Source organism: Trachypithecus francoisi, unplaced genomic scaffold, assembly GCF_009764315.1.
Source record: "Trachypithecus francoisi isolate TF-2019V2 unplaced genomic scaffold, Tfra_2.0 Lachesis_group9, whole genome shotgun sequence".
Lineage (NCBI taxonomy): Eukaryota > Metazoa > Chordata > Mammalia > Primates > Cercopithecidae > Trachypithecus > Trachypithecus francoisi.
In genome coordinates, this window is record NW_022681474.1 from 694,978 (window position 1) to 713,490 (window position 18,513).

The 18,513-nt window shown below is 56.1% G+C and overlaps 1 protein-coding gene across 1 annotated transcript in view; it reads left to right on the forward strand.

Moving 5' to 3' along the window:
• The window catches only part of CFAP46 (cilia and flagella associated protein 46), a 121,343-nt gene that overhangs the window by 49,969 nt on the left and 52,861 nt on the right, over positions 1-18,513 (forward strand). The window contains 7 exon segments of the mRNA XM_033209255.1: positions 151-235; positions 5,092-5,230; positions 5,739-5,922; positions 10,151-10,322; positions 11,453-11,658; positions 12,985-13,143; positions 13,922-14,071. Of these exon segments, the coding sequence (XP_033065146.1) occupies positions 151-235; positions 5,092-5,230; positions 5,739-5,922; positions 10,151-10,322; positions 11,453-11,658; positions 12,985-13,143; positions 13,922-14,071 (1,095 nt within the window).

The following is an 18,513-nucleotide window of genomic DNA, read 5'->3' on the forward strand; positions in this document are numbered from 1 at the left end:
ATAGTGGCCGGTACAACATTGTCAGGTTAATTTACAGCTGCTTATGGCAATAGCAGTTTCAGGAGACTCAGAGGGGGAGTTTCTTCGCTCGTGGTGAAAGACTGTCTTGCAGCTTTCAAATAAACGTGTCATTTCCTTGTGTTACTTTAGGAGAAAGGGAAGACACTGCATCTGCACCAGTGGCCCACGGCTGACTTCCAAGGCGGTGGGACGACCGAAGGATATTTTCTTCCAGGTTTGTAGCAGGACAGACAGACGCATGGGCTCCAGGTACAAGGAAAGGGAAGGACTTGAGCCCAGTTTTAAACATGTGGTGCTTTTAAATTCCCGTGCCCTGACATGAAGCCACCTGGCCATACCTCCAGATAATGTCTGTTCAGCATTTGACGCATGACAGGCGCCTGAGTGCTCCTCAGGAATGAGCTCATGAAATTCCTTTTCAACACACAAAGAAGCCAGAGCCAGGACCTTCCCACTGTCCATGAAAAAAGTCAAACTCTGTGAACTATCTGAAGGGATTGGTGCTGAGCCACATGTGAGGAGCGCGGCGTGTGACACAGCCCCAGGAGGTCCTGAGAACACGGGCCCACGGTCGTTGGTTTACAGCTTGATTTCGTACATTTTAGGGGAACAGGAGTTACAGGCAGAGACATCAAAATACATGTCTGGTGCACAATGGTTTGGTCCAGAAGGGGGGACAGCTCGGAGGGGAGGCTTCCAGGTCACTGGCAGATTCAAAGATTTTCTGATTGACAATTTGTTGCAAGAGTTATTATCTAAAGACCTGGAATCAACAGAAAGGAATGTCCAGGTTTAGATGAGGAGTTGTGGAGACCAAGGTTTTTATCTTGCAGGTGAAGCCTCCAGGCTTCCGAGCTCTTATCAGACAAAAAGGCACCAGACTCGGTTAATTCTCCCCTGGCTCAGGGAACAGCCCTGGAGAGGGAAAAGGGGATTCTCAACAGGATGTAGTTTTTCCGCTCAAGAGACAGGTGCGCGGGCCCCACTTCAAAGTATGCTGAAGAAAGATATTTGGGTATAAAATACCTGGATCTCTTTCAGGCCTGCGATCTGTTGTGTGATGCTTTGGTAGAGTCAGACCGGAACTTGGTATCTTAATGCTACAGAGCGTCCACTGCGTCAGCCCTCAGAGCTCTGTTTTCATGTGGACGCTGGTCCATTGTGCCTGGCGCCAAAGGCAGAGGGGATGTGATGAGACCTGTCCACCCTTGCCCCCTACCACCCCCGACCCCATCAAACTAGTTTTTCAGGTACACTTCGGAAGGCCCTGGGCCGAGAGGAGGGTCCATTCAGTCGGCTGGGGAGCTTATAATGTTATTTTTGGTTTCGTGAACCTTGTCCAGGGCCACACACCCCTGAGTCCAGAGTGGACACTCTCACCCCTGGTCATGGCTGCCGTGAAGTCTGGCCTCTCGGCTGTGCTGACAGATAAATCGCATTTTTCTACCTCCACAAAAAACGTGGACACACACTCCTGCAAAAACAAACATACGAAAACACATACTGACTTCAGAACAATAGAATCATATTAGAATACCAATTCATGTTTGTAGGAAAAAAACTGTCTGCTAAAAAAAATTATCCCTGTTGAGAGTCCTAATGTGTATTTGGGAAATCTTTAAATGCTGTGGAATAGAAAAGTGGAACCTACCTTGAGCATTTAGAGTCTATTTAGAGAGGCAAAGTTGATTTAAAATAATAAACAAAAGTGTGCCACGTGTAATTACTAAGGTGAGTACTAACCCCAGCAGTGTGCGTGGCTTGCTGGCCCTGCAAGCATGAGCCCGACGCACACAGCAAGTCCTTCCACTGAGAGGCTAGGCTGCAGCAGAGAGAGGGTTAATCCTGGGGTTGCTGAGCCGGAGATGGGGATACAGCCTCAGACCCACCTCCCTGAGGAGTTTGGGGGTGGGGTCTTGAGGGTTTTGGAGAGGACGAAAGTGTGGAGATGGCTGACTGTCGGAAGAGCGCGGAGTCTTGGGAAGGCGTTGCTGGGCCAGTCCCTGTCCCACTCCTCTGTGGGGGACTCCACACTGGTTGCTGGCATTCAGGGTCCGAAAAACATCCTAAGTGATCCTTCAACCAAAGCCTTAGGATTCTTACGTCAGAGACCCCATCTACAGGAGTGACGGGGGTCCAGGCGACTTTTAACAACAAGGACCTGGCCAGGGTGCAGCCTGGTTACTGCTCAGTCACAACCATTCTGTCCACAACCTGGCATGTGATTCTTGTCAGCCCTGGGGGGTGTTTCACGAGGACAGAGATGTGGATCCGAGCACTGGGGAGGCAGAAGGCAGCCCAGACCCCTTCAGAACGGGGCACAGGCAGAGGAGGCTGTGGAGGGGGGTTTGTGCCTCTGGGCAGAACCTGGAAGCCACACTACATTTTACTCCATTCACCAAAATCAACATCAGACAAGGTGAATAGTTAAGTAGTTTTAAAAAGTCAAATTCTAGAAAAAATATCAGAAAGTAGAATTGAGCATAGCAGAGATTTTGTGGAAAGAGGCACCTTTCACAGATACAAAAATGTATGCTCCTGAATCCTGGTAAGTGCACAACAGTCAGAAGGGGACAGACAGAAAGATACTTGCACCACGTCTGGCAGCTAAATGCTTAGTGTCCAGGCCACATCGATTCTTGAGTTAGTCGGGACGGCCGTGTTGTGCTGTGGTCACATGAGGCCCAGAGCTCAGCACAGGCACATTCCTCCTCATGCACAGCCCACAGCCCTCACACTCCCAGAGGCACCACCAGAGCTGGCGGCCTCCGAGGAGGAGGGACGGTCCACAGGAACGCCTGGGGAGGGGTCTGGCTGCACCAGAGCTGGCGGCCTCCGAGGAGGAGGGACAGTCCACAGGAATGCCTGGGGAGGGGTCCGGCTGCAGCGCCTCCGCCCGGGAATTGGGTGTGCACCGGGTGGTCCCAGGACATGGCTGTGGGTCAGTGAGGAGGTCACATCTCAAGGTGAGCCCTCCACTTAGGCAGGATTGAAGCAGACTCCCTGCTACGCTATGTGTGGTTTCCAAGTTCAACCCACTTCTCTGGCCAGTGCCTGGGTGAGGAGGGCCTGGCAGAGTGTGAAGGCCACAGTGAGCCCACAGATCCCAGCATCTGATGGGGTGCCGCCCTCCTAGCCATGGGTGCCACCCTCTTAGCCATGGGTGCCGCCCTCCTAGCCATGGGTGCCGTCCTTCCAGCCATGGACGTGTTCGCTCCCTAGACCCAGCAGGTCGTCTCTGGAGGACGCAGTCTCATGAAAAATGAGTCAGAGAAGGGAAAGAAGCCTCCACACTCTATGATGTAAGCCTCGGTGGTCCAGGTGCTGGCACCAGAGGCGGGTCCTGCTGATAGCATGACGGGGCTGGTGCAGGATGACACGGACTCCAGCCCTCAGCACTGTGGCCTGCAGAGTGCTGGGGGAGGGCGCTGGGAGAAAGGGGTTTGTCTTTCCTTAGGGTCATACTGTTTATCTTTAAAATTACAGAAAAGCACCAGACTTCTGAAAAGAGAAAGCGCATTAGGGACTCCAGAGTCTGAGAAGGCTCCAGAGGGTGGGTGGAGGTGGGAGCCGTCCCGACCTGGCCCAGAGACCTGCAAGCAGCACGGCAGGGCCAGTGGGGGTGGCAGGTGCAGTCAGCAGGGGTGAAGGTGGCAGGGGTACAGGTTACGGAAGCACCTGGGAGGGGAGCCAGGTGAGGGATGGCAGGGTGTGGAGACAGCCAGGGAAACCCAAGATCCATTAGAAAGGGGTGGAGTCTGCATTGGTGCCACTATGGTTATTGGGCGCTCAATGCAGCAGAAATTCACTTGAGACCCAAAGAATTTTCCAGACAAGGCTTCACTGAAGCTTATTCCTGGGACAAGAGAGAGAGAGGGAGGAAGAGGGAGAGAAGACGAGAGAGAGAGGGAGGAAGAGGGAGAGAAGACGAGAGAGAGAGGGAGAGGAGAGGAGAGAAGAGGGGAGAGGAGAGAGAGAAGAGGGGGGAGAAGAGAGAGGAGAGAGAGAGGCAAGAGAGAAGAGAGGAGAGTAGAGAGAGAGGAAAGAGAGAAGAGGAGAGGAAGGAGAGAGAAGAGAAAAGAGAGAAGAGAGATCCCTCACTGACCTCTGAAAGAGCCGAGAGGGTGTGGGAATTACCATCAGGGGAAGGGTGTGCAGGCTGGGCCGGGCGGCGCCCATGAAGGGTAGGGGACGCGTCAGCATTCTGGTTGCCATGGCTGTGCTGGGTCAGGGACAGCAACAAGGCACAGACCCGCCACTCAGCACCCCCTCCCGAGGTGGGGGCTCCATGGCCTTGGCTCAATGTTTTGGATCTCCCCAGGCTCTCGGAATCCTTGAGGTAAAAGGACTCTTGGCCAGGAGGTAGCGGAGTGGGCGGGTTCTGTGCTCCGCGGGGATGTGTGAGGGATGCGGCCCTGTGTTCACCCCGTCCCTTCACTGCCCTTCAAGTTCGTCTGCAGCTCGCCCAGACACAGAGGGTCCCATCCCACCAGGACCCACCCTGCTGGCCTCGTGCACTTGGGGGCACTGATGGCCCACGGGGCGGCCTGTGAAGACTGGGTGGGGCTCCCCTCCCAGCAGGCAGGTGGTTTCTGCGTGTGCCCCAAAGGTGGGCACCTTTGCCTCTGCATGTCACGTGGCTCAGCTGCCCGTGCGGAGACTCGGGGGCTGTTCCCATGCTGCGGGCGCCAAGCGTGTGGACTCCCGAGCGCGCACATGGCGCTGTGTCCTCGGCCACGGGGAAGCTTTCCATGTAACTCCTGAAAGGACCCCGAGTCCTGCTCGCCGATCCTTAATATGTGGAAACACAGGGCTGTGTTTGTGAACGCAGAATTCTCCAAGCAGATGGAGAGTGAGAGGCAGAAACCAGCAAGGAGACAAGACAGCTGAACGGGCCACACAGGTCCACAGCTCACATCAGCCCTGCGGGGCACGCGCCGGCCTGGGCACCTGAGTAGCCACGGTTCCACCTCGGGGGCACTGTGATGGGCAGCTTAGTCTGGGAGGTCTGAGGGCACCTTTGATGAGGGATCGGGCAGCTCCAAAGACACCCCTTCTTCTCCCTCCCAGGGGCTGAGGACGACCTGACGCTCCGTGCTGCACTCTATGGCCTGCTCTTCCACAGCCACGCCGACCAGGACGACTGGGAGGGTGGCCTCAAGGTGCTGGACGAGGCCGTGCAGGTGCTGCCAAGGACAGCCCACCGCCTGTGAGTGCTCCAGACACTGCATCCCCACCGGGGGAGTACTCCCCCACCAGAGTGTGCTCCCCCCACCACCTGCTGCACCCCTGCCCGGAGTGTGCTCCTCCACCGTCTGCTGCACCCCCCCGAGTGTGCTCCCCCCACTGCCTGCTGCACCCCCACCTGGAGTGTGCTCCCCCCACCACCTGCTGCACCCCTCCCCAGAGTGTGCTCACCCCACCGCCTGCTGCACCCCCGCCCGGAGTGTGCTCCCCTGCTCCTCACTGCCCTCCTCTGCCTAGGCCTCCCCAGGTTCCCACTTGGCGCTGGAAGACTTGACTTCCCCAGGAGAATTCAACACAGGGAGAGCGGGGACTGAAAACCCCACGCAGCCTCAAGACCCCCACTCCCCTGGACTCTGCTTTGCTTTGTCTTTTTAAGCAGAAAGTGGAGGAATACGTCCTGGCCGCATCACACACGTTGAAAATTCTGCCACCCGATCCCGACGTTGGTTTCTCACCTTCCCTTTCTTTAGCTTGATCTTCAAGCACATGGTCATAGTGAAGGCCAAGCTCGGGCAGAATTTCTCGATGGAAATACAGAAATTCAAGGCCGAGAGTGAGGACTACTTGGCGCGCATGTGGCACCACCTGGCCCTGAACACGCCGAGCGTGTCTGGAAAGCTGGCCTGCTACAGCAGCGCCATCCAGGCCTTGCAGGTGCGAAGCCCTGAGCGTGGGTGCACATGGTAAAATGTGTCCTTTAGCAAAAGGGAGAACCGTGTAGACAGAAGCTCAGCCAGGTCCTGGCGTGGGCGGCACGTAGAGCTGCCATGGCTGATGGTGCAGAGAATGCACCATGAGGCCCTGGGCACTCCTCTTGCCGACCAGTCAGGGATGATGGATGGAGCTGGTTTTGGTGGTCCCTTTCCAGCATAGAGGGGTCGTGGTCAGGTCCTTGTCCCTGAGCAGGGTGAGGGGGAGCCAGAGGGTGATGCCCCAAGTAGAAGCGCCCTGGAGGCCCAGGGGCCCTGATGGGCAGGTGGCAGCGGAGGGGAGCAGGGCTCTGCAGGGCCCTGGGATGTGGGCTTTCTGGGGACGTTGGTGTCTCTTCCCCACCCCCAGGAAGGCAAGACGGATGTTCCCTTCGATGCACTTGGGGTGGGCTCAGGAGGAGGTGGGCGCGTTGGTGTTGATTTGATGCGTCTGCTTGTCAGAAGCAAGGGCCATGTGGTGCGTACCGAGAACTTCATCTTGGGGATGAAAAGGCATCCCAGGCTCCTGGTGTGAAAGGCGTGAGCCTTTCAACGTTAGTGAAGATCCTAAAAGGCTTTTCTGTTACGCAGGCTGTTTCTCCGGCTCAGAGAAACCACTGAGCAGTCCTGCCCTGAGGTCTTTGGATTGCTCTGGTGTCCAGGCAGACCTTGGCATTGGGAACTGAGGATGGCTGGGGGTCTCTGATGGTGCTGTGTGAGTGCCAGCTCAGGGCACTGGGCAGTCAAGGCAGATGCTCGGGTACCACCATGGGGGAGCCACAGGGAGCCACTGCACCTCTCTCCTGGGAGCCAGAGGCCACGTCGTTCCTCGGCAGCTGCCCTGCTGGGGTTGGCGGGGATCAGGCAAGGACCTGGCCTCCTCCAGGGAAAGCAGGAAGGGCCTGAGGAGGGGAGGCTGCGGGGCGACTGGGGAAGGCAGGACCCAGCCGAGTCGCGCTGGCCGTCGGGGCAGAAACCCTTGAAAGTGTTTTCTGTCTTCACTTACCTGAGTCCTTCCTCCAGTTGTCTGTTTTTGTGAGAGGTACAATGTGATGTTTTTAGTGAATTCTCAGAGTTATATAATCATCACCCACACACAATTTTAGAAGGTTTCATCACCCCCCAGAAACCCTGCATCCAGCAGCACTCACTCCCCATCCTTCCCTACTGCCATCAGCCCCAGCAAGCCATGGATCTGGACATTTTCTGTCAACAGAGCCAAGCCTTACGTGGCCCTTCATTCAGGATGACATCGCCCAGGGCCATCCCCATCATTCCCGTTTAGGGCTGAGTCATATTCTGTTCCGTGTCTCTCAGTCCACGCCTGGCTGTTTGCTGTTTCCCGTTATCTGCCTGCTGTGAGGAAAGGTGCGGTCAGCATTTGCTCCCGAGTTCTGCGTGGCCCCCTCCTCGTCCCCTGGGGGCACAGCCCAGCAGTGGAGTTGCTGGGCACACGGCGGCCCTGTGTGGGGCCATGAGATGAAGTGCCAGATTGCCTCCCACAGCGGCCTCACGGGGTTGCCTTCCCACCTGCAGGGTGTGGGCAGCGGTGTCTCCACACGCTCTCCAGCTCTCGATGTTGTCGGACGGTTCTGGCTGTGCCGGTGGGTGTGAAGGGGTTTCTCCTCATGTTTGGTTTGCCTGCATTTTCCCAGCCACGCATGATGGGGTGCATATTCCCACGTGCCCATGGGCCATTTGTAGGTGGTTGGAGAAGTGTTCATTGCAGTCCTTTGCCCATTTTTAATCTGGTGGTTTGGTTTTCATTGCCTTATAGGAGCTTATGGTGTATTGTGGATGCAGGTTCTTTAGCAGGAGCATCATCTGCAAACCCTTTCTCATTCTGTGAGCTGCTTTTTCAACCACTTCTTCACTTCCGGGATGGCATGATTTGTGGCACAAATATGTTTTAAATTGTGGTGAAATTCTAGTTGTCTGTTTCTTGTTTTGTTGCTTGTGTTTCTGGCGTTGTATCTGCGAAACTGTTGCATAACCCAAGGTCTTGAAGATTTGTTCCGGTTTTCTTCTGAGTTTTATAGTTGTAGCTGTTACATTTGTGAGTTATACGGTGTGAGGCAGGGTCGCTGGCACTCCTCAGCCTGTGGACGCCGGGTGGCCCCACACTTCTGTTGAGAAGATGACCCGCTCTCCCTTGAACCTCCCCATCAGGGCCAAGACCCTCCCCAATGTCCACAGCTTTTGTGGGAGCCACCGCCAGCCTCCACAGCTGCTCCCTTCCTTCCCCATCCATGGGCATCCTTCACGTGGCTCCCAGGCCCCACCACCTCACCAGTTCCCTATCCTTCTCCCCTTCCCACCTCTTCATGACAGAGAAGGCCCTGGGCTAAGGACAGGACCTTGGCCATCTGATCTCACCCCATGTCCTGAACTAAACATGGCTGCCGCCCATTTTCCCCACAAGCAATTCTCTAGCCCAGACCCTGCCCCTAGACCTGTGAATCCTACTGCCTGCCTGGCCCCGCCCTGGGGCCAGCATCTTACCCAAAACCAAATGCCTGCTTTTCCCACCATTCTTCTTCTTGCCTTTCCCCTCGAGATGTTGCAGCTCCATCCTCCAGTGGCTGGACTCACACCCAACACCTACAACAAACCCACACCTTGCACCTAGACCCACAGACACACGTGACATAACAGCCCACAGCTACAACCCGGACACACCCCACAGGCCTCAACTTCACACCTGTAACGCACATCTCATACACACCATTCACTCCCAATACCCCCAAACACAACTCATACCCGACACATCCCACACACACCACTCACACCCACATCCCACACACACCACTCACACCCCACATCCCACACACACCATTCACACCCCACACACACACCACTCACATCTCACATACCCCCCGCACACCATTCACACCCCACATTCCACGCCCTCCACACCCCTCCACGCTCACACCTGCCCATCCAACACTCCACTATGGGCTTCACCCTCAGATTTGTCCAGACCCCCCACTCCCTGCTGCTCTGGGCTCTTTTCCGTCTCCCTGTGTGGGCAGCGCTAACCTCTTCTTGGCTCTCTCCAGTCTGCTCTCTGCAGAGCAGTGGGAGGCTCCCCAGGTCCAGGTCAGAGCTGCTCTCCGCATTATCCAGCCCATGGTGCTGTGGTTCAGTCCCTTCCTGTCTTACCCGCACTGCAGGGCCTTGCACCCCTGCCTGGAGCACCCTCCCCACAAACACCCCCCATGGTATTTCTCAGCGCCTCAAGGCTCTCCTCAGCTTCCGCCGGGGGAGGCCCCATTCCTACTACCACTGGGTCTCCGGTCCTGAGCCGTGTGTCCTGCAGAGCATCTGTGCTTTGAGGCCCACAGGCACCTGCTTATGACGGCTGATGCAGCGTGAGTGCTGGGCACAGAGGGAACCCCCAGCAGATTCGTGGGCTGAATAAGTGGCATGGGCCAGCGCTCAGAGAGCCACAGATATTTGACAGCAGAAATGAAGTGGCAGCGACACCCATGCGAGGTCCACCCTGCTGGAGAAGCGTGTGGCTGTGGCCCCGGCAACACCTGTGGAGGGGAGGGTGCCACGCAGGCTAACCCCAGCCGGCAGGGCTGCGGAGGGCGTGGCGCAGGCTAACCCCGGCTCGCAGGGCTGGGGCTCTACTCTGCAAGGGTCAGGTTAGGGTGGTCTCATCTGATTCTGTAGCGACGGTGGCCAAGTCTGCCCCGGCCGGGCCTTGGACTGGGCTCTGCATCTGGACGCAGGACAGGGCAAGCACCTTTCCTGCCCTGAGGAGGCGTCCTTTCCAGCAGGGACACGGGGCTGCCCGCAGAACCACCCAGACAGGGCCACCCACAGACAGGGCGACAGCAGGACCCCTGTCCCGTGTCCTCTTGCAGCGCAGGGAATGCCTGGGGACCCGGCAGGCCCCAGGAGGTGGTACCTGCAGAGGGTGAGGAGACAGGGAAGGAATTTGCCAAGCTGCAGCCTGCCCACACGCTGCCTGTGAAAAGAAACAGCAGCGCCGCCTCGCCTGTGCCTGAAACGTCCCAGTGAGCCTAAATGGCAACTTGACCTCATTAGAGGCAGCCTCCAAACGATCACTGTGGGATAAGAATGAACCTTTTCTTCTAGAAAATGAGCAAGGAAAGTGTTTCACTGCATCAGGAAAGCCTTGAGGGCTGTCGCCAGGGTGTCGCCCTTTCTGTTCACTCCCACAGAAGCCGGAGACGGAGTGGCAGAAGGTGGAGTACCTCGTGGAGTTCGGCCAGTGGCTCCACCACAGACACTTCCCTCTCGAGGACGTGGTCTTCCACCTCCGCTGGGCCGTCGAGATCCTGCTGGCCATGAAGCCGCCCAGCGACGCCCCTGAGGCAGAGCCCATGCCGGATGGTGAGCCCACACCGCGGGCAGGGTGCCGACCCCACGCTGCTCCCCCAGAGCTCTGCTTCGCGCTCCGTGGTCTGGACGGCCGTTCAGGAGCCCCGATGCGTCTCAGCGCTGTCCTCTTCAGGGGCCCTGAGGGACTCAGCCTGACCACCACCAGATGACCTTCACAGAAAGGCTCTGTCCAGGTCAGGGAGAAGGCGTGTTCTCAGGCACACAGCTGGGCCAGCCCAGAGGCCGCCTTCCTCAGGAGGCTGGGGGAGCACCTCAGACCCTGTGGGCACGCCAGCCATCCCCAAAGTCGCTTCCGACTCGAGGTCGGGGCTCCCTTCTCCAGCTGCTCCTCCTCAGCAGGCCCCTGGCCACCCGGCCCCTGCTCACAGCAGTGCAGGGAGGTGGGAGTTTGCTGGTAAGTGGGGACCTGGGCAGACGATGGCGGCCCCACTGGCATCATCCAGAGTGTAAACACCGCCAGTGCCTGGGCATCAGCTCAGGGTGACCCAGGGCAGAAACTCTGTGGGGAGCGCAGGTGTGCGTGGAGAGTCCCATGGGGTGGTTCCTGCAGGCCTGCTGTGAAGAGCAGAGGCTGGCAGAGCCCAGCTAGGGTGGCCACTCCACACACACGCCCATACGCACACACACACGTGCACACAGCCGTCCTAGAGCCATCTAGACGTCTAGGGCCGTCCTAGAGCACTTGTCAATGCTGGCTTGCTCAGGGCCACCCTCCCTGTGGCTGCTGGTCCTACCCCCCGTCAGGATGAGTGAGGGCCCTGCTCAGAACTCCCAGGCCCTCGGGACAGTCTGGGACAGGAACGGGGTGCTCAGGCCAGGTGCAGCTCATGAGGCTTCCAGGACACACAGGGCAGCAGGAGAGCCCTCAGGGCCTGGGAACCTGGGGCTGGAGCTGAGAGTGGAGCTGCCCCTGGGGGTGAGGGGGCAGCCAAGCTCAGCCTTCGCAGAGTAAGTGCAACACGAGGCTCTTCCCCTGGCTCCCGACCCTCAGCAGAGTGGAGCACCGGGGGTCGGCGAGGCACTGGGCAGTCCACCGCAGCCTCGGGCAGGGAAGGGAGTGGCCTGGGGCCCACAGACCCGTAGCCGGGGCTGCTCTCAGCCTTGGGCACCCCGTGTTTCAGGGGAGTACGTGGCTGTGCAGATGCCCCCACGGAGCCCCGTGTCCGAGGCCGGGGAGGTGGTGTCCTTGGAGCAGCTGCATAGCGTGCGGCAGCTGGAGGCGCTGGCCCGCGTGCACATCCTGCTGGCACTGGTGCTGTCGCCGGGTGCCGAGGGCTACGAGGACTGCTGCCTTGCAGCCTATGCCTTCTTCAGGCACATCTGGCAGGTGAGGCCCAGCGAAGGCTCCCCTGTCCCTGCAACGCCTCCCGGGATGGACTGTGGGCTGGGGAGACTGCAGTGAGCATTTTAAAGGCATCAGAGCCTTTCCCAGCATTTCCTAAAGACCTCTGAGATGTGAGCAGTTTCCTGCGACATCCAGGTTCTTCCTCTGTACCGGATGATTTCCATCAGCATAAAAACAAGAGGCTCCCCTCTTCACTCCTGCACCCTCCACATTCCCAGCACTCCCCACGGGAGGGCTCATGGCTCCCTCCAGATCAGCCAGTCCTCCCTGACACCCGCCCCAGTGCCCTTGCCGACCACCACCCAAAACTGCCTCTGCCTGGCTCGCCACACCAAGGCAGCAGCAGGCGCCTCTGTTGGCAGCTGGGGCCCAACAGCTCCTGAACCGCCTGCTGACGGGGCTTCCAGAACCTTCTTCTGTGCCCCACTCCCACCCCCTTCCTTATCCTGCTCCTCCTACCACCTCTCCCTGTGAAGCCCACCAGGAGCACTGTTGGGGGCCACCCCGTGCGTCTGTCCAGGCCTCCTGCAGGCTACACCCAGCAGGGCAGCGCCAGGCATGGCAGGCCTTTCTTCTGAGGACGAGTTTGCCTGGAACCCCCATAGGGCATCTCGGGATCAACAGGGCCACCGCCCAGCCATGGGCAGAGCAGGAAAGGCAGGGAGGCCCCCCTCATCCCGTCTTCAGAATGTTCCACGCCAGCCCCCCACCAGCCTCCACCACTGCCAGACCTGGGGCCATGGGCGCCCAAACCGCCATTCTTTGTGACCCTTCTAGGAGAATTGCTCAACGTTATTCTCATGTGTTCTTAATTAGAGACCTTGAACTCATTCACCTGCGGAGTGGCAAGTCCCCCCCCCCCCTCCCAGGGCCAGCCACGCCTGCTGCAAACACCCACACGTGTCAGGGCTGCAAGGGGCCAGCAGGGCCTGCCAAGGAGACGTGCCCAATGTCCTCCCTTCGTGGGCACAGCCCTGACAAGAGCTGCTGCAGGGAGCGTGTGGGATGGTCAGCAGGGAGCCCCAGGGCCAGGGGTGTCGTGCTGTGGAGTGAGACTGAGGGACACCCGCGGAGCCAGCATGCTCACGGGCATGTCCCTGCAGCCCCCAGTGCCCACACCCCCGGCCAGCCCCGCTCTGGGCTCTAGGGACTCACCCGACAGCAGCTGACAGGGACGTAAGACACCAGAGCGCTAGAGCTTGGGGAGCCCCGCGTGTCTGAGCGTCCCTCATCCAGGAGTGGAGGGTGGGCGGAGTGGGTGGCGGGTGGGTGTTCAGTGCTGCAAACGTGGATTTCATCCCCGCCCAGGTTTCCTTGATGACAGGAGGAAAATCAGTTCCAGAAAGCAGACCCCTGGCAGCAACCAGCTCACATCTGTTATTGCCTAAAAAAGAGAAGGAGAATGAGAGGAGTAAAGAAAAGGAGAAGGAGAAGGGAAAGGAGGAGAAAGCCAAGGAGCCCAAGCAGGTGGTGCCCGGGCAGCCGTGGTGGAGAGGCCAGGCCCAGGATGGCCTGTGCCTCAGTTTCCCTGCCTGTCAGGGTTCTCGGAGGAGCCCTCAGTGCAGAGGCTGGGCCCTGGCCGGCCTCTGTGCCCCGGTTTCTCTCCCTGTCAGGGTTCTTGGAGGACAGTGCGAGGGAATGTCTGTAAAGCACCCTGGCTTGTCCCTGGCGGGAATCCCGGGCCTGGAGCTAGCCACGTAACGCATGCAGCTTGCACAAAGCACGTCATCCCAGGTCTGCCAGGCTCGGAGGCCATGGCAGTAGACACAGCCCAGGGTCTGGGTCCCAGAGCAGTGAGAAAAGTGTTTTTTCAATCCCATGAAACCTTTCTCTCTGCAAGTATCCGCTTCTGAAAGTGCTAGGCAGAGAAACCACTTGGCCGCCCAGCTTCCCAGAGCGGGACGCTCACACCCAGACCGTGGCACGAGCACTGCTGAGCTCACCAGTCAGCTGTCACTGAGGGGAGATGCAGGAGGCAGAGGCTGCAGAGCTTTAGCTCCTGGAAGTCCGGAGCCTGGGCACCCCCAGGCTGACTCTGGCTGTGCACAGGGCAGAAAGCTTTGCGTGCACTGCCTGGAAACTGTCAGAGGCTGGATCTGGGTACTCGCTGGGGTCTGCTGGTGGGGGGGATGCCGGCTCCCCAGGGCTGTGGCCTGCCTGCTGCACAGCCATGCCAGTGGGGGCAGGGGGACGGTGTCTGCTGTTTCCACCATTTCAGGGAAATCCTGCATTCTTACCTTTCTAGTGTCAAAGCCCAGCTCCTAAGAAACAACTGGAAGAGTTGCCCACGAGCATAGAAGAGTGGGCTTCCTACTCCTGCCCCGAGGAAGTGCTGTCTGTGCTGAAACAGGACAGAAGTGACTCTACTGTTAACCCCTCAAGTATCCAGAAGCCGGTACGTTGACATAAGGAAAAGGCTCAAGACCTTCGCCACAGCATGGTGTCCCCCTGACCTGTCCCCAGGTCCAGTTTCCAGTGTGAACTGTAGCCAGAAAAAGGAGGACAGGACAGAGTTCCATCAGCCCCCAGCCCGCTACAGGCCCTCTCAGCACCACTGTCTGCCCCTAACTGCCGACACCCAGGAAAGCCTTCCTTCTTTCCCCACCCAAGTCCAACACGTACCTAGCAAGACAGGACAGGTGTTCATGACAAGCTCCCACAACTGGGTGCTTAAAACAACAGGAATTGATCCCCTCACAGTTCTGGAGGCCGGAAGCTGAAAATCAGTTTCCCTGGGCCCAAATCCAGGTGTCGGGAGGGTGACACCCTCCAAGGCGCCCGGGGAAGGTCCCTCTTGTCTCATCCCGGTCAGCCTCTGTGGTCACGTGGCCTCCTCTTTTGTGCAGATCAAATCTCCCGCTCCCTCCCACAGAAATACGTTTAGGGCTCACCTGGACTCTCCCGGAGACCCTCCCCGCCTCGGGGTCCTCGCCTTATCGCATCCGCAAGTCCTTTTCGCCATTCTGTGGTCATGCACACAGCTCCAGGGGCTGGGACTGGGTGTCCAGTAGACATCTGTGCCTTGTTGGGGTGGATTCTCTTTGGTGAGCGTCCTTCACCTGGGACTCCATCTGTGGGACCGGCCAGGCTCGCTGTGTCCCCATGATTTGTTTCATGCGTTGCTGTGGGTGGCCCATTGCGTGGACAGGCCATGGTCTGTCTGAGTCTGTTTCATGCGTTGCTGTGGGTGGCCCATTGCGTGGACAGGCCATGGTCTGTCTGAGTCTGTTTCATGCGTTGCTGTGGTGGCCCATTGCGTGGACAGGCCATGGTCTGTCTGAGTCTGTTTCATGCGTTGCTGTGGGTGGCCTATTGTGTGGACAGGCCATGGTCTGTCTGAGTCTGTTTCATGCGTTGCTGTGGGTGGCCCATTGCGTGGACAGGCCATGGTCTGTCTGAGTCTGTTTCATGCGTTGCTGTGGGTGGCCCATTGCGTGGACAGGCCATGGTCTGTCTGAGTCTGTTTCATGCGTTGCTGTGGGTGGCCCATTGCGTGGACAGGCCATGGTCTGTCTGAGTCTGTTTCATGCGTTGCTGTGGGTGGCCTATTGTGTGGACAGGCCATGGTCTGTCTGAGTCTGTTTCATGCGTTGCTGTGGGTGGCAGTTACGTGGACAGGCCATGGTCTGGTGTTTGTTTTGTGCATTGCTGTGGGTAGCAATTATGTGGACAGGCCATGATCTGTGTTTCATGCATTGCTGTGGGTGACATATTGTGTGGACAGGCCGTGGTCTGTCTATGTTTTGTGTACTGCTGTGGGTGACCCATTACACGGACAGGCCAGTCTGTCTGTGTTTGTTTCCGTGCACTGCTGCGGGTAGCCCATTGTGTGGACAGGCCATGGTTCGTCCATGCACCTGCTGGTGGATGGGCTGTTTCCAGTTAACAGCTATTACATGAAGCTTTTGTGAGTATCCGTGCACTATGTCCTGGTGCCCACACCTGGTGCCCACATGCCCCATGCCTGGAGGACACGCCCATCACAGACTGTCTGGACCATGGAGGGTGTGAATCTCCACCTGTGACGTTTGGTGCCACACGGCCATGCTGCCCTCCACAGTGGTCATTCAGTGCACGGCTGTGCCTGCCGTGGGTAGAGTGGCCCTGTGCAGGTCCCTGCTGATGACTCTCCCCTCAATCTCCGCAGCCGGTGGGTGGGCAGTGGCATTCCCCATTGTTTAATGGGACACCCCTGGCCACAGTGAGGTTGGCCTTCAATGCTTCCTATCCTTGGAGGTCCTCTCTTGTGTTGTGCCCTCCAGGCTATTGCCCATATTTAATTAAGCTTTCTGAGTTTTCCTTATTGGTTTGAAGGAATCCTTTATTCTGGAAAATCCCATGAGCAGCCATGTGACCAGCAGATCTGCCTCCACTTCGTGCCTTCCTTTCCACTCTGTTAAGGAGGTCTTTTTGGGAACAGGGATTAGTAGTTTTAATGTAATAAGAGTCATTAGTCTTTTCCTTTGTAATTAGTCAGTTTTTTCTGTGTCCTTTTTTGATGTTTTCATTTCTGGAGGTTGTACAGCTACTCTGTTATAGTATTTTTCCAAAAAGTGGAAATATTTTGCACCTTTATAGTTTTGCCTATCACCTGAACTTGATGTGTGTGTGTGGTGTGAGGTAGGGGTCAAGCCTCAAGCTTGGCAGTCAGGGTGTCCTGTTGTTCTGACACCACTTCCTGAAATGTCACTGGCCACCTTCCCTGCTGCCTGCACTGGGCGTGAGCAGGTGCCCATCTGTGCATGGGGTTGCTTTGGGGTCTCTCTTGCTTTCTGTTAGCTTTTTGTCCTTGCAGCATCATCTCAGTGTCAATTACTGAGCTTCACAACCATGAGTATTTGGTAGAGAAAATCTCCTTACCTCATTCTTCAGGACGGTTGGGCTATTCTTTTTATTCTCCATTGCATGTCCATGTGTATTTTAGAGTCAGTGTGTCAGACCCATCACAAACCCTGGTAGAGTTTTTACTGACATTGCATTGAATCTGTAAGTTACTTTGTGGAGAACCGACATTGTCATGGTGTTGAGCCTTTTGATCCATGGACATGGTCTGTCTCTCCATTGACTTAGGTCATCTTCAACGTCTCTTAACAATAGACCAGAGTTTTCTGCATGGCAGTTATACATGTCAGATTTATTTCTGTGTATTTGAAATGTTTGATGCTGTTGTAAATATAGCTTTGTTGTTTCATGTTTAAGCTCCAGATAAACTGTGGAAATGTAATTGTTTTCATTTTGGCCTTGTAAGCATCCATTTTGTTAAGCTCTTTATAACTTTAGTAATTTGTCTGTAGGTTATTTTGGATTTTGTGTGTACATTGTCATTTTATCTGCAAACACATTTTTCTTTTTTAGTTTCCACTCTTTACACTGTTTTTTCTTTACCTTGCCTTATATTCTAGCAAGGACCTCCAGTATGAGGTTGAATAAAAATGGTGATAACATCTATTTTTATGTTGCGTGCCCTATCCCAAAGGAAAGTTTCCAACATTTTACTTGGAAGTGTAATTCATGTTTGTTGTAGGATTTTATAGATCTTTATTGATTAAGGAAGTTTATTTCTATTTGCTAAGAATTTTAGTCATGAATGCTTTTATATTTTTATCAAATATTTTTCTCCATCTATGCAGATGGTGTTTTCCTCCTCCATTCCTTGAATTAATTACCTTGGTTCTTTCTAGTGATTATCACAATAGGGCAGCTTGGCTGTACTGTCACTCACTCTATGTCACCAGCTTTGGTTGGCGGCTCTTCTGTCCAGGGTGTGTGCATCTGTGCTTGTGAGGAAGACGATGTTTAATTTTCCTTTCATGTGTGTCCTCCTCAGGATGTGGTAAAAGTTATGCTGGCCTTTTAGTCAGTTAGCAAGTGTTCCTTTCTGACTATTGTTAGGAGAAATTTGTATAAGATTGGTGGTTATTTCATCCTTGAATGTCTGGAATAATTCCCTGGTAAAGCCATCTGAGCCCAGAGCTTCTGTTTGAGAAAATTTTAAATTATGCATCCAATTTATTTCATAATTATAGAATTCTTCAGAGTTTCTGTTTCTTCTTGTAACAGTTTTCATGGGTTGCATTTTTTCTGGGATGTTTTTATTTAAAATGCATTTTGGATATATTGTCATGAAGTTGTTCTCAATGTCCTTGTATTACCTTTTAATGCCTGTGAGATCTGTAGAGCCCTGTCACCCCTCGCTCGCTCTCCCAATCAGCCTCACCAGGAGTGATCAATTCCATCGACCTCTCAAGGGACCCCGTGCTTTCCAGGCCACCCGCATGGCCCCTCTGCCTGGCTGTCATCCCTGAGGGAATGGCCTCCTCCTAGATTGCCTGGAATTCTAAGGTGCAGCCCTTCAAGAACCCAGCCTGAGAGAGAGAGTGAGAGAGTGGAGCTCTTGGTGGGCCCTGAACCCAGTTTTCTTTTCTTTTTTTTTTTTTTTTGAGACGGAGTCTCGCTCTGTCGCCCGGGCTGGAGTGCAGCGGCTGGATCTCAGCTCACTGCAAGCTCCGCCTCCTGGGTTTATGCCATTCTCCTGCCTCAGCCTCCCTAGTAGCTGGGACTACAGGTGCCCGCCACCTCGCCCGGCTAGTTTTTTGTATTTTTTAGTAGAGACGGGGTTTCACCGTGTTAGCCAGGATGGTCTCGAACTCCTGACCTCGTGATCCGCCCGTCTTAGCCTCCCAAAGTGCTGGGATTACAGGCTTGAGCCACCACGCCCGGCCCCTGAACCCAGTTTTCTAAGCCCAGCCTGCAGCATGGTGCAGAGCGCCGTGGGGCCCTCGGCTGTGTCAGTGCCTGATAGCCAGAATGCATACTGACTTCCAGATCTCGGCCCAG